This window comes from Nylanderia fulva, unplaced genomic scaffold (genome assembly GCF_048542155.1).
Source record: "Nylanderia fulva isolate GAGA-0341 unplaced genomic scaffold, ASM4854215v1 Scaffold23, whole genome shotgun sequence".
Lineage (NCBI taxonomy): Eukaryota > Metazoa > Arthropoda > Insecta > Hymenoptera > Formicidae > Nylanderia > Nylanderia fulva.
In genome coordinates this window covers 3381909-3398502 of record NW_028190293.1, presented here as the reverse complement: position 1 = coordinate 3398502, position 16594 = coordinate 3381909, and the positions used below count along the sequence as shown (strand labels likewise).

At 32.9% G+C, this 16594-nt stretch overlaps 2 protein-coding genes across 4 annotated transcripts in view; one reads left to right on the top strand and one right to left on the bottom strand.

Annotated features, from left to right (window-relative positions):
• The first annotated feature begins 869 nt into the window (after positions 1–869).
• The window catches only part of LOC114931382 (protein FAM76A), a 98849-nt gene continuing 83124 nt past the window's right edge, over positions 870–16594 (top strand). For 2 of the 3 annotated variants that reach the window (XM_029303395.2, XM_029303385.1), the window contains exons 1-6: positions 870–1224; positions 1771–1835; positions 1922–2135; positions 2929–3065; positions 3225–3468; positions 3555–3792. In XM_029303395.2, coding sequence (XP_029159228.1) covers positions 1129–1224; positions 1771–1835; positions 1922–2135; positions 2929–3065; positions 3225–3468; positions 3555–3788 — 990 coding nt within the window. In that variant the 5' untranslated portion in view covers positions 870–1128 and the 3' untranslated portion in view covers positions 3789–3792. Of the gene's footprint in view, positions 1225–1770; positions 1836–1921; positions 2136–2928; positions 3066–3224; positions 3469–3554; positions 3793–3925; positions 4528–16594 lie in introns of those variants that run through there. The other variant, XM_029303377.1, reaches the window with a different exon arrangement.
• Positions 10320–16594, bottom strand: part of Blimp-1 (PR domain zinc finger protein 1) — a 35041-nt gene continuing 28766 nt past the window's right edge. The window contains 7 exon segments of the mRNA XM_029303346.2: positions 10320–10634; positions 11105–11446; positions 11859–12633; positions 12635–13782; positions 14728–14854; positions 14975–15100; positions 15930–16049. Coding sequence (XP_029159179.2) covers positions 10474–10634; positions 11105–11446; positions 11859–12633; positions 12635–13782; positions 14728–14854; positions 14975–15100; positions 15930–16049 — 2799 coding nt within the window. The 3' untranslated portion in view covers positions 10320–10473.

The window sequence follows — 16594 nt, the reverse complement described above, 5'->3', positions numbered from 1 at the left end:
ACAAAATAAACACAATATAATAGAGATATTGAGTTTGCTTCTTACAAAATATACACTGTTTATAATGTTTTTCAACAAGAAATATGTTAAAGAATTTTTATCGTCTCGACATAGATCTCATATTACATATTATTATCACATCATGGATTACAAAATTAGACGTTTATTTAAAAAGAACTACAGAAATCTGATGTTCGGGATTAGGCTCTTTAACGACTAATTCGAACGATCAGCCGTAATTCAAGCCAACAATTATAATGTTATACTGCGTTTTTCATATTATAAGTCTATATATTTTACATGTGTGATAAGTTCTGTCTTTCCAAATTATTTAATTTATGGATATGTTAGCAAAGCGATATTTGTATTGATAAAGACTGTCGTACAGTTGAAACGTTTACTAATTATCATTTGTATTATTTTCATGATGTAGAATAAATTGTTAACACCTAATTAATTAGCTCGTTAAGTTGGCCTTTTAATTTATAACTTATTTTAATTTTACACGAGCCGAATTTTATTTTTCATTATATATATACATAATTTTAATTCCTGATTTTCTATTATGTACATAATTTTAATTCGTCGAATTTCTATTATGCACATAATTTTAATTTTTAATTTTTTATTATATATACATAATTTTAATTCGCCGTATTTCTATTATGTAAATAATTAAAATTGTGGATAATAGAAATTCGTTCAATTCCGTAACAGTAAGAATCAAACAACGCGATTGGTCGAATCATATGGTTACGATTCAAATTTTGTCGTGTGCAATGGCCTTAACAGCAAACATTGTCTATAGGATAGTAGAGGCTGACCGTACTATAGAGCGAATGGAACGCCCTCGAACGGCCACTTCTACTGTCGCAGTCGGCCATGTTTGGTGGATCGTAGCGGTCGTTGATGGCTACGTAAAAGTCAACAGCCGGTTTTTCGAAGGAATAAAATCGCTAGCATCAGTGATCATCGGCGATTTTTACGTTTCCTTTTTTTTCGCCGAGGATCCGTGTGTAGTCGCACACGACTGTTCTCTCCTCATCGATTCATCGCGCTTCCCTCGGCTGCCGCCTCTCGTCTCGTTGCTCAGTGACGTATCCAGCGACTGCCGACTTGCTGCCGAAGATGAGCGCAAACAATATGCAAGCGCTCTCTGCGTGCTCCCGATGCTTCTCCAGGCATCCCTTCGAAGATCTCTCGCCCGGGCAACAATTGTGCAAGGTACAAACTAAACTGCAATCTGTTTCTCGTGGGCGTTTTGCTAATTTTTCGCGAGCTTTGCAGTCGTTTTTACAATGTGCCTACCTTCCACGCGTTGAATGTGTTTTATCGCGAAAAGCTAACGAAGAGAATTCTCTGCTGTAACATAGATCGCGAAAGTGCTGTGAAATATAAATAGAGTATTAATACTTTGTATTGTATATTAGGAGAAAGATATTTTTTCTATAAGCATTGATAAATTTTTCATAACGCCGAAGATGTAACTAATGTAACATAAACGTGCTCACAATATATAAAATTTTTTTACTTATTCTGGATTTAATATTTTGAGGATAAACATATTTTGCTGTATATTAAATTTTTTATATTAAAACTTTATATATATATATGTATACATAAAATATGTGTATGTATTATATATTACAATAAATATGTAATTTTTAGACAAGTGTTGTAAAAAAAAGATATTGTTTATATTATTATGAGAAAAATATGAAAAATTGATTCTTTTTCTGTTAATATTTAAGAAAATTTGTTGTTATTTAGGAATGCAGAGGAGCGTTTCCAGTGGTGAAATGTACATATTGCAGATCAGAATTCCAACAAACTATGTAAGTTTAAGTTATTTTATTATTATAAAAATTACATATTAAATGGATATAAATCATGTATTACTCTAATTTGTTTGACTTTGCAGAAAAGGCAATACAAGCACTATATGTAAAAAGTGCGAGCAAAATGTAAAGTCCTATGGGAAGCCATCAGCCTGCGAATACTGCAATACTATAGCTGCATTTATTGGTAGCAAATGCCAACGATGTACAAACTCGGAGAAACGCTATGGACCACCAGTTACATGCGAACAATGCAAGCAAAAGTGTGCCTTTGACAGACAGGACGAAGACAAAAAGGTAACATAATGACAACATGTTTGTCGCTCTCAATATTACTAGAGAAGGAGATGATTTCTAGCTGTGTGATAAATTATATCATAAATTAAATTTTATACTGAGGTCTACATACTATTTTTCTTCTGAATATTTTTTTCATATTTGTTGACACAACTTTTTTGTTCCTCTAAGGATACGTATAAGTACTTGAATTTTATTCCACAGAATGTTTCACAATCAGATGTAGATAGCCAATATTAAGAGCATATTCTACTTATCATAAAGATGAAAAAAGTCACTTTTTATTCTTACAGTGAATAGAATATGTTTTTAAATTTGGTTTTTAATATCTATTTTTGAAATACCTTATAAATCTCATGCTATAGCTTTAATATGACTATTTATATATATATTCTTTAGAATTTTTTTATACTTTAAATATATACATTCCTTTCATAATAAATATTTCTCTTATAAGAAATTTATGTATGGAAATATCAATGTTTAAAATTTACATATACATTTTTTGTATAATTTACAAATACAATATTTTACAATTTGATTTATTATTCTGGATAATCGAAAGTAGCTGTGTATGCAATTTTATCATAATAGCTATATTTTTTAAATTTGTGTGTTTGACTTTCTGTCACAATTTCTTTTCTTTTTTTAGAGAGCGAATAATCATCAAGTGTAATTTCTACAGCTAAGACATCTTTCTCTCTCTTTCTCTCTCTCTTGTTGGTATATGGTAATAAATCCCTACCCTATTATAATGTTACTAAATCGATTATGGTGATATTTTGATTTTTAGGTAGACGGCAAGTTATTATGTTGGCTCTGTACGTTGTCATATAAACGAGCATTGGCAAAAACAAAGCAATCGGATGCAGAGAGAAGAGCGCATTTGAAATTGGCACAACAGCGGGCTGCAAAGCATAAAGAACAAAAGTAATTATCTAAATTTATAATATTGCAAAGTAACTTTGTACTTGGTATTTTTTAATATTACTACAATTTTTCAAATCCACGCAAGATGTATGTTTGGTAATAACTTTGCAGATCACATGAGCGAAATTCTCGTTTATATTTCATATTTGTCTTTTTTAGATTAAAAAGTCACAGTAAAAGACCGCACAGAGTCGATGTGACGAAACTACCACCACAATCTGAGGGTGGAGACACGAATGGTCCTACTCCTGCGAAAGTAGCTCGGATGGCTGGCGTGCACGATCCGCATGATCCGAACAGTTCCGATCATGTTGTGGCCGTTACGCAGCTCAAGGAAAAGATAGCGCATCTTCAAAAACAAATCAGTATAAAAGACAGTCAGTTACTAGCAAAAGATAGACAAGTGCGTAAAGAAAAGAATTTCAAAGTTGTTTACCGGAATATATAAGAGCGAGCAGATAAACTAAATAACCGACATTTTGATTGCAGATTACTGAACTGAAAGCGAAAAATTTCACATCCGAGACGGAGATGCGCAATAAAATGAAAGCTTCGGAGAAGGAATATGAGACGAAAATTTCCAATCTGCAGCACAAGATATCTAGTTTGCTGAAGGAAGTGGCATCGTTGTCGAAAACGTCCAAGCGAGGTGATCGAGTGGCCGCTACTAAGACAGAAACTGGGACCAACAGTGGGAGTGGAACAGACAGTCCTGTACCTTGATAAGGTAAGTGTATTTTTGTTAATTCTAACGGCAGTGCGCATTAAATGTCAAAAACGCAATGGTGACATAAATTAGCACATTAGTCAATTATTCTGCCACAGCAGATGTGAAGTCCCCTTTCTTGTATTGTTTTTAGGGAATTGATTAACTGTGACAACGTACTATCGATACGAATGTCCATACCTGCATAAATCATATATGTGGTACATTACACATATAGTTAATTATTTCCATTAACAGGACAAAATCGTATTATTTTTCTAATTACTATAGTGTATATTATATTCTCTCACAATATGTACCGAAAAAAGGACTTATTCGTATCTCCATCTAGGGGAGATCAATGATGCAAGTGCAAAATTTATATGTAACAATTTAGATAATCTCTTCCCTTCTAATTTTTCGGCGACTGCAACTTTGCGCGGTTGCAGTTTGTCAACAGTACCAATTTTTATCAAATTAGCGAAAGACTAGAAAAATTTGAATCATAACAAATCAAATATAAATTTTGTTTCTGTGGCACGAAGTTATAAAAGATTTCGGGCTCGTATTGGACAAACTTGAATCGATGGATTTCATATATGTATGTTACATACATACATGTATGTGGATATAATAAGTGACGCGCACGTCGGATAGCGTTGCTATGGCATTTTATTATTTATAATAATGATGTATGCAGCGATGAATCGGATATGGTGATTGTAGATCAATTTACAATAAAAACTTGGAAACCAATTGCCCTGGTGTTCCACTCCTGTGGTTATAATCCTTGGTTATCCAAGTCACGTCCATATCCATGTTTTTTCTTCTCGCATGTAATCATTATAATCGAACATAATTTCGTTTTCGTCAATCGATCATTAACAACACAATAAATAATATTAGGTTATAACAATATATGGAGATGTGATAGTGATATAGTGCATATAAATATCCAACAGCCATATATTTATTCTTTATTTTAAGAAACAAATGCTAATTGAGCATTACCTATTCAATAATTGTAATGATAATAAATGCGTAACAATTTCACTGTATATGTATGTGTATATATATGTATATATTTATATATATAACATACATATATACATACATACATACACAAAGTGTAAGGATAATTAACATTTAATTTATAGTCGCGTTTAAATATGTACGAATGCGTGCACGCGTACGTGCACGGTACAGTTGGAGCGTTATCGTTTAATTATTACGAGATGATAATAACTAAATATTGCTTGTTTTGTTCTCGAGGCGATTAGTAATCCTCGGTTGTCCGGTTCCTCTCGATATTTCACTACTTTCAGCATATGTATTTACATGGTCTTTACTTCCATCTGTCCCCTCTACGTGCGTCTTCTCTCTCCCGTCCTTTCTCGCTCTATTAGCTTTCGCGATTCAAAATCCTAAAGCGCCTAAATTTCTCCTCTAGCTCTGTTTTACTTCTTTATTCATTTATAGTGCTTTCAAAATGCAGGGCAGGAAATCGAGGCAAAATATACAGAATGACGTTCGGACTATGTAAGAAACTTCACTAGGAATCACGATCATCGCCAGAGAAAATTGTTACAACGCGATATTATTACATAATGAGTCTTCGGATGTTTTTCTAGGTCGCTATTTCTTTTCTTGTTTTACATTGCTCGTGTTTCCCAGTGTCGCTTCTTATTGCGTGAAACAAGCGTGCAGACTCCTCATACAACACGAATGCTGAAAATGCATAACGCGCTGATTCTGAGGAGCTTGCATAGAGCTTGATCACGGAATCTTGAGCATTGAGAGGATGAATCGCTGATAGCATACATTGTATAGAATTCGACATCCCATAAATTGCCCGCGCATATAGTCGTTGCCTGATTTATTAAAGAGGATATACTAGCAAATTATAAGAGTGTAAAGGCCCTTCGGATCTCTATACGGTACATCGTCTCGCATTTATCTCGCGAATCGAGTTCGAATGCTTAAACTTATGGAATAATTGTCGAGGAGGATCTTTCCATTCGAAAATGTGTTTGACATTGTCCGGCGGGCAGAGACAGGTGGTGAAATAGTACAGTATAATAAGTATTCGGGAATGGAGAAATAAAGTTCGTCAGTTTCGCAAAAACTTTAAGTGAGTGTCGCGGTTTTAACAGAGGAGAGATTGTGCGCTTTTTCTCGCTACATCGGCCGAAGATGAAAGATTCAGCTAAGAATAAATTTCTTTGGAATTTCAATTGCTTGCGTAACGCGAGAGGAAAATTTTTGCGAAACTGAAACCTTGGAGGATCTTGCGAAGGAAGCCAGAATTTAGAATAATAATACATTCCCTAACATACTCTGCGCTCCTATATTCTTGAAAATCACTTAAATTCTTTAGATATCACACGCACGCACATACACACATATATATATATATTATCTTTCTCTCTTTCTCTATTGCTCATTCTCTCGCAAAGAATCGTATCGCGAGTACGTGGCTTTTTAGAATCTTACAAATGCTCGATAGCCATGTATATGTCAGTCTGCGATACGCCCTTCAGATCGATATTGTTACGGAACGGCATTTCGAGAATTCAACTTAAAAATTCAACGCATTAAAAATTTTTTGCTTTTTTTTTAAGTCTTAGTCTGGCTTTTTACGAAGTCTCAGAACGAATCGCCGTTCAGTAAAAAGAATTTGTCATGCATTACGGTAAGCTGCGCTTAGAGTTAACTCGTTCAAAACCCAGCTTAGCATTAATGGAAATACGAATTCGTCAAATATAATATATATATATATAAAATCAATGAAAACAAAAAGACAATATTCAATGAAATTATATTCATTATAGCACCGTGAAAAAAATCAAATATTTTTATGCACACAAAATGATCCCTTGATAAATCGTGCAAAATTTTCAATTCCGAAATATTCTTCTTACATATCATACACAATATGTCTATCAAGTTTCTAAATTAATTTTTTTAACAATAACAGGAAAAACATTTTGTTTAATATTCAACATATTGCTTTGATATTCTATATAATTTTTAACATATCGATAAAATGTTAATAAACGAAAACTTCTTAGGATTCTTTCTTTAGGAAGTCTTTTCATCTTTTTTGAATGAGACTAGATATTCATCAACAATTTCTTCTTAATAGTCAGATTGTTTCTTTAAAAAATAAATACGAGAACTTGATAGCGATAAACATATTGCATAAATATGCGCTAACTTTTTTGAAATGTTTTGACTAGATTTTCTACCATAATTTTTGATTTTACAAATAATGATTCTTTCTGCATATTTAGGTTTTAATCAGTTAAAGCTAAGGGAATATTTTTAATTGAAGTGCACACACAAGAAAATATCTTTTAAACAATCAAAACCGTGTTTACTAGATGTTATTTTCTAATTAATGAGCATTTTGTGAAAACAAATTTAAAAAAAGCTGTAATAGAAACACATTCGAGTATGAAAATTAATTGGGTAACGATATTAGGAATATGTATCGAGGAATAAATATTAACAATAATATAACAATAGGAGCAATTGCGATACATAATTGTACTTTATCGCTTCAGTCTGCAATTAAAGTATGAAAAGAGAAAAAAGAGATCGCATTATCGCTTATCCTGATGAGAAAACTCAACGAAATTTTGATAAATATTAATATAACATAAATATAAAATCTCATTTAAAAGTTTAACAATAAAAAAAGTATCTAAAAAGGGACAAATACACGCGTTAATCGTGTATCAAAAGTAACGTGAGTGTACGATAAAAATGAATATAAAAGAAATTCATATCGATGATCTTAACATTTTGTTTCCTTTTATACGCACATCAATAAATTACTCTATTTTTAATAATGCATCGCGGAAAGTTACCGTAAAGCGCAGTCTACCGTCCGCTAACCGGTAATGAACACGCGCACATACGTGCGTATACATGCATGTATATACTTAATGCATGTGCACACACGGATGTGCATATACACACACATACATACACACACACACATACATACACTCATGTATGCTTATATATGTATATATACACGGGTATTCATAAATTAGAACTTCTTATATTAACTTTTTTAAATTATTGAATAATTAATAGAGTAATATTAGTATGTACAGGTACAGGTCTCGTATAGTTGCAGTCGTGTCGTCTCTGGTTGTTCGTTTTTTTTTTGTTTTTCTTTGCTTGCGCGTTATGCGAACATCTCATGACGGGTGCCGACAAAATCCGCCATTTTACACACCGACTTAAACACGTCGAAGATTGCGTGACATTTTGTAAAAAATTAATGTGCGATATGTGAAACGTTGACTTTTTTTTAATGACGTGATGATTATTGTAATTTTTTCATGATATCTCAAATTGATCCACTTTTTTCATATTACTATCATTCAGATTGGAAAGTAATGCATTATAATGCCGTTACCGTTACGTTTTTTTGATAATAAATTGATAAACGAATTGATGAAAATACTTTTTTCATCTATAATGAAACAGCAGTAGTGTTACATTTTTTTCTAAAACAAATAATTCAGCAGTTTGTTTTTATCGTTATTTTATCATTATTTCGAATTTATTCGTTGACCTGATTTTTATGCATTTAACGTTTGTTAATGAATAGTGAGCATCGCATAAAAGAAAAAAAACTGATAAAGTATTTCTTTCAAATTTAGCAATTTTTATTTTGAACTAAATTATATGTTTAGATCAGATTATATCTTATAAATATTTGCATGTTAAAAACTTTATTTGTACATTAGCACACAATCAGAACTTTTATTTAAAAAAATTGTTTTGGTCCTCTAACATTAAGACTTGTTTTAAAATTTGCTGTTGAAATTATACTTTATATCAATAGTAATATCGATATCAAAAGTTATTCTATATTGTTTTGTTAAAAGTTTTTTAACAAAAAGTTATTTATATAAAAATGTAAATTTTTAACTATTTAATTAATTTAAATTCTACATCAGTATTAAAAAAGTAATAAAAAATTATATAATAATTTGTTAATGATTTTTATTGCACGTTGATAACGAGATTATTTTGTAAGATTAGGCAAAAAATAACAGTAATACTTTTTATTAGAAAAAAAACAGTAATTGTAACAAATTACTTTCCCAATCTTATTGCTGCTATTAATCTAAAATTTTAGATTTGCATTTAGATGCAAGATTAATTAGAAATTGAAAATGCAGCGTTAAATAAAAGTATTAACAATAAGAAATAATTATATATATATATATATATATATATATATATATATATAAATTATTTTCAAGAAAAATAAAATAGTAATGGGTATTTAAAAAATCAGATTGCTTTATAAGATTCTTAGTGGAATCAATTCAATATATTTTAAATGATTAAAGACTATTTATTAAAGTCGTTAGCGCGATTTTTTGCATTATCACCATCTTCGACATGCGATCCTAAGATGTATCGTGGAAAAGTAATCGAGAAAATTTCTCGGAGAAACCCGAGCGACTTTGGTACTCTATTATGCATATGTTTATATATATTCTTTCTCATTTCTCTTGGAATGGTAGCATTACGACCTCATTATACATTGATCAAATTCAATTTTTAACGTCGCTTCTATCATTGATAACGTTAGTAAAAATAAAGAAAAAAGAAATGAAGACATATGAGGTGTCAGATAAAACTCGTATTACTTAAAGACTTTCGATTTAATCCGCTCTACGCATACGAGAGGTAATACGATTATTATCGGACATCCTATATTTATAAAGAAGCTTTATAAATATTTAACTTTATGCACTTTAGCAGAATTTTGTCAATTTTTCTACGAAAAATGTATCTTTAAAATTTTATATCTTATATTTCTATATCTCGTTTCGATAAAGCAATAATATTTTAAATAATATTTGCTAAGAAATTGTTTTAGACTGATTTCAGACAGTTACATAACTATTGACCAATGGATTAAACGATTTTCTGTTATGCAACTAATGATGATCTATATATCTCTATAAAGATTCTCGTGTATATCATGATTTTACATTTTCTCATTATTTCAAAAAATGTTGAAAAATTTTTTCTTTTTTATTTTTTAATGAAATATGATAGATTTTTATAGATTAAATTAAGTAACAGAGTTTTTTCTCTTCATTTCTGTCACACAATTTTCTTAGTATAATAAATTGAATTAATAATTAATTCAATTGACAATAATGAAAAATTAAAAATAAATACATTTTACAACAAAAACACTAATAAATTATTTTCTTTAAATAATTTCATATTGTATAATGTAAAATCTGAAAAATTAAGATAATAAAGATACTAGAAAAGGTACATTTTTTAAAAAATAATTTAATATTGTTATTTAAAACTATCAAATTTTTAAAAAAGTTATTTATACGTTTCCAAACGTATAGCTTTGAAAAATAATTTTAATTCTTAAATGAAAGTATTAAATGAAATAAATCAAAAACTTATCGCTTTAAATCTATCATATTTTATCAAAATTAAGAAGAAGAAATGTTTGCGAAAACGTTTTTTCGTATGATATTACTTACGAGAAGCACTCTTACTCTTTGCACTCTTGCTGCCATTCCAGAGAAGAAGAGCTCTCTTTTCCAGTTCTTCTGGTCGATTGCGAGCAACTCGCTTACATTTCCACGGTTACATTTATGCCGGAGCGAGAGAGGGGTTGATACCCCACCATGCGACTTATGTACATTCGATAATATGCGGCTGGGACGTTTCTATTACGCTTGGCCGACCCACGGAGTTTTCCAAATTATGGAGAGACGTGGAGTGCGGATTATGCGCTGAGCCATGCCTATCGTAATTATCGATGTGCTCCAGTTCGCATTCCTTGGGCATATTTCCTACAAATATGACAAGTCCGTTTAGCATTCTCTGCATACCCTATCGTTGTGTTATTCTTCGTTTTTGGATAATTTTAACATTTTGACAAAGTTCCGAACATTCACAAATTTGATATCTGTGTGTGATAAGAATTTTTCTCATCACAATAAATTCTTTTGCAACGTATAACAAGAAAGCTGTACGGAAAAAATTAGTTATTATAGCTAAATTTTAGCTATATTAAACGTGAAATTTAATTACCATGCTTAAATTTTAGCTATGACGGTAGCTAATATTTTTTTAACTATAGTATTCTCTTAAACTATAGCTAAAAATATTAGTTATAGTTAAAATTTAGAGATGATAACTAAAATTCAGTAATGACAACTAAAATTTAGCTATGATAGCTAAGTTTTTCCCTGTGTAGTGAAATTATTATTATGTTTAGTTATTTTACTTGGATTGTATCTAATCGAGAACTCATACTTACCAACATTCATGTCGGGACCATATTCGTAATACGTCGGTGAACCTACGGCAGCGGCAAGTGCGAGTTCGTCCTCGATGTTGTTGGGTCTGCAACTTGTTGTCTTCCAATGAGTCCTGAGGCCGCTCGCGCTAATGTACTTTTTGTCGCAACCCTGACAGGTGTAGGGGCGTTCGTTCGTGTGCAGCCTCTTGTGCAATTTTAAATGGACAAACTGGGTAAACTTGGCGGGACAAAGATCGCAGGCATATGGCTTTTGGCCAGAGTGTAGTCTTAGGTGGGTCTTCAGGTTCGAGGTCGAGCTGAATCTCTTCTTGCATATCTCGCATTGATGCGGTTTTTCACCTAAGAACACAATTGACGGTACTGTTATATTAAGACAGAAATATTATAAATAGAAAAATACTGGTACGCGTATTAGACAATTCTTCCCTAAATTAATTCTTTATAATTATTATATGTAATTTTAAGAGTTTATATATATATATATATAAATTTAAAATTATAATATAAATGAAAAATATCTAAAGAAAATAGAATATATATTTTGAATGATCTCTCGGGAATATATATTCTTCTTTACGTAAAATAGAAATAATAATTAATAAAGAAAATATAAGATTTTTTGATATGAATAAACTTGCTAGATACTGAAAAATAAACATCTTATAAAATATATACATCGATATAATTAATGTTAAAAAGATTTTAATACTACACGCGTTCACATATTGCTGTTGCGGATTGATACGCTTACCAGTATGCACGAGATGATGTTTCTGGAGATGTGCGAGTTGCGTGAAACTCTTGGTGCAGACGTTACACTTGAAGGGCCTCTCGCCGGAATGTGTTCTGAGGTGCACCTTGAGGTTCGACAGCTGACCGAAGGTCTTGCAGCAGACGTTGCATTCGTAGTGCATCTTGCCATCCTTCTTCTTGAGCGGGTAAGGCAGCGATCTGTATCCCCTCGAACCTTGAGAATTAGGGCTGAGCGAGCCGCTCTGGGAACAACCGTGATCGTCCGGCGATAATGAACTCGCCGGCGAATATCTATTTAGGAACGACGAGGAGTTAGGGTGAATAGTGAGACTCGGATGATGACCCAAGTGGAGATTGTGCGTTCCTGCAATCAATGCTTGGTTACTGTCAATTTGCATGGTCGACGAGGTGGGTAATTGGTGGCTATTGCTGCTGGTGGCCGCCTCCAGCCGTCTACCATCCGTAGACCTCTCGTAGACGCCAACGTTGCCGCTTGGTGTGGGCGAATAGGCGGTGCAATTGATGGATAACGGCGCCTCCACGTTATGATGCAGCGAGCCGTTTTGATGGCCGTACAAACTCCCGTACGGACCGTAGGACGAGGGCGATTGGATCGGCGAGATCGGCGAGACGCTCTGATTGCTACTGCTGCCGCTACTACTACTGCCGGCGGAATTCGGATAGATCGGACTGGCGGATTCAATTTGGCAATTTCCCGAGCCTGTGCCGGCCGAGTTGCCGGAGTAAAGAATCGTCGTCGGAGTGGAAACGCCTGTTCTGACTCGAGGACGGTGACGGTGATTTGGTCTTTCGTTTTGGCGGACAACCGTTTATCGTTGTGGACGCTGGGTGCAAATTACTGGTGGACGTTAGCATCGCGTTAGATGAGAGTACGTTTGTGCTGGAATGAATGTTGCCGCCGAGGTTGCTGGGCGAGTGCAAGCTTCCGGGATGCATCGGCAGGTTGCCGTTGTTCCCTCCGGTGCTCGAATGCGGTCCTCCCGTGCTGGAGTGCATGTTGCCGGTGGGACTCTGCATGCTGGGCAACGCACCTCCGTTACCGCTGGTTGAGTTTACGCACGCGTCCGTTTGTAGAGGCAGGTTCGAGCTGGAGTCTGGACTACAGGGCAGAATGTTGCCGTAACGATGAGACTTTTTGTAGGAATACGCCATTTCGGTGGGGCTGGAGGGTGGCGGCGTCACCGAGTCGACATGAGTCTGATGATGCATCTGATGGTGCTGATGGTGTTGCTGCGTGCCGTTATTGTGGTGATGACTGTGACTGTTATTGTTGTTGTTATCCGTATTGTTGCGCAGTAGAATATTCTCCAAGATAGAACTGCTGGGTGGGTTGACCAAGTAGGCGGATCTGCCAGACATGGGTAAGTTGCCATTCTTGACTTCCGGTTCGTAGAAAGCTTTCGGATTCTTCTCGGATATCTCATCCTCGTTTACAGTTGATAATACCGTACTCTTCTGTAGGATGATGGGCGATACCGGTTTCTGAAGTTCCGGAGTAACTGCTCTATTGGAGCTCAGTTCCTGATCCTTCTCCTTCGTCGGGCTGTCAGTTATACTTTTTGTTGTCTGGAAATTGCCATAGGTCTTGGAGATCTTGATCTTGACTTTCCTGTATTCGTTCTTCGCTGCGGTATTATCTTGCTTCAAAATTTCATTGCCGCATACCGACGATTTACTAAAGTCCAGTACATAATTGTTCTCACTATCGGATTCGCTGCTCTCCTCGGGTGGCGTCAGAATTTCGTCGTGGTAGCCGTTTGAATGGTAACCCTCATCTGATCTCACGGAACCATCCGTTGGCGTCATTTGACGCCTTTCGTAAATCGATGAGTCTTTCAAGGGCATTACATCGACAGTAGGTGAGATTTCCGTTGGTAGCGTCGATTGTTGTACTTGTTGTCCTAAGAGATTATATTTAACATGTTGAACTATGACGAGCAAATTAATTAAAAACAACTAATTAATCCAACATCCAAATTATTTTAAATGTTTGAAATAATATTTGGGAACTTCTGAATAATATTATAAATAATATATTATCTATCGCGTAACCATATTATTATTATTATTTCATTAATTTCTCGTTGAATGATATCCGTTGAACATATTGATCGGTAGGAAATATGCAAATAGAGATAATTGCAGTATACATAATATATGTATATATCATATAATATATATAATCATATATAGGTATTTTATATGCTCATATTATATGTTTCTAACACTGAACATTTTATTTCAGTATGTCTGGATATTTTAAGACATACAAAATTCACCCAACATTTAACGTGTTAATAATATAAATATATCAATATTTATATTATATTGATTTTTTTATTAATTATTATTTGAAGGAAAATGTACTATTTTGTTTTGAGCTTTGATTTCTAGTTGAAAGCTTAAAATGAAAATTTATATTCACAGATATTTATTAGAGAAAGAGAGAGAGAAATTATATATAATACAATTTTTTATTATATTTTATAGAAACAATTATTTATGTATATTTAGTCTTTTGTTTAAAAGTAATAGCCATTGGCCACTTTTATTGCAATATTTTTTTCGACTCTAAATTCAGTATCAGCTGACAGTACAATACATGCATATATATTTTGCAAACGCAAAAAACATTTGAAATAGCTTAGTAGTACATTATTTTCTCTTTCCTATATAGTATTTTTTTGTTTAATACAAGAGAGTTTTTCCGTTTCGTTATGAGATGGAGAATAGCGAGAGAGCAGCGCAAAAGGGGAAGTGGTTTGATAAGGAGAATCCGGTAGTAATTAATATGGAAACCCGACTATATATATATATATATTAATTCAGGCTAAATGTTTACTTACGTATTCTCTGAAGCATTAACTCGCCAGTGAACGGATAATTGAGCCTTTCCGCGAATTCCCTGCAGTACCAAACCAATAATTCTTGATTTGGTAATATCGGCTTAATTGTGTAAAAATAAATGTTCATCTGAAAAAGATGAAAGAATATAACTGCAATGATTGCCAATTTGTTCTTGCTTATAATCTAGACGAAGTTTGAAATATATGCTCCTTCGCGTGAGATATGCACTCCGTAAAATTATTTTACCTTATACTGGCATGCTATTAGGTTTTGCGATTCGGACGAATAGGCGGGATTCACGTAACGCATCCAATTCGATTTTTGGACATCATAACCATCGATGTAGTAGAACAGCTCGTTGTTCTTGTACACCTAGCAATGTGAATATTTTGTTATTATGACGATTAAATGTATTTTTAAAACGATCCCACAAAAATATATTTTAGCTAATTTTACAAATTAAAATAAATAGATAGTAATCGTTGTTTTATAAATATGTGTGTTCACAATTCAAGACAACATAAATATCTAAAAAATGTAGACGTGAAATATCTACATATCTTCCTTTTAGATATTTTTAGGATATTGATAATTTTTTTTATAATTGCTGAAGTTTTCTATATATAAACAGTGATTGCCCGTTATCATTAAATTATATTAGAATTGTGCATATTGACATCAACAATTTTGATTTATATTTGCTTAATAGTCATAATGACCAAAGGTATTCATATATGATTATTTTACTTAACTAGGGTTGTCTGAAAAAATGCTATCTATTTATAAAATTTTTATAATTACTTTATATTTTTTTATGATAGATTCATATATATTTTTATATTGTGATCATGACAAGAAAATCTTGAAAAGGCATTATTTTAATCTTTTTGTTTGTCATCTCGATTTACATATATTATATGTTTTGTACGAAGATAGGTAATAGAAAAACTAAATAATTATCATAACGAATTAATGAATTACGAGACATACGCTCGTGCTTTAAAGCTCACTGCATCATTTAAAATTAATTTCAATATTTCCTGATTTCATGATTTTTTTCGTTTCTTTTTTTTCTTTCGTTTTTTTTATGTTATATTGATATTGCATCTATTTTATGTTGATTATGTTGATTATTTCCGAGGAAAGTTACTTGTACAGTGAGGTTCTTAGTTAAATAATAGATGCAAAATTGAGCTCTTACCCGCCAGAAGTATTTTCGGTTCGCGTCTGCTGGTACCGAATCCTTCGTATACACCTGACCGACCAAAGGGCCGAAACGTGTCCCTTTAGGGATATAACTGGTGCTCCATACGCCCAGCACCTGCCACATGTATATAATTTTTTATTAATTGAATCGATAGAAAGTGGAGAATGATACATACTTTTACTTTAATTGTTTATACGGCTTTCTTGATATTTGCTTCTTTTATTTTGAATATTTATGTCCAGTATTCAGAATTATGGATATTTTTGCAATTTTTAATAGACTCGATTTAAAAAGAAATTAAAAAAAAATTCTGTATTTTAATTTCTATTCGGGAAAATCCATTTGGATAGTAAAATGCTATCAAAACGTATAAATGATAATTGGCAAAATTGTTTGTTCCCTTCGATATTCTCATTGTTCATTTTTTACCAACATTGTTAAAATAGCAGAAGATAGAATCTATTTTCATTCTCACTCACGTTAGAATAGAAATCCACCTATTGCATAGAAATGTCTATTCGTCCAAAACTAATTTAACTCTTCGGCGCTTTCAATTCAGCGCGCGTTTTCGATGCTTCTGTTTCTTTTTTGACAAACGGAAGCTCGAATGTCGATTAGCCCATGCGATTCTCGTTTTCGATATATTACAACCGTTACGC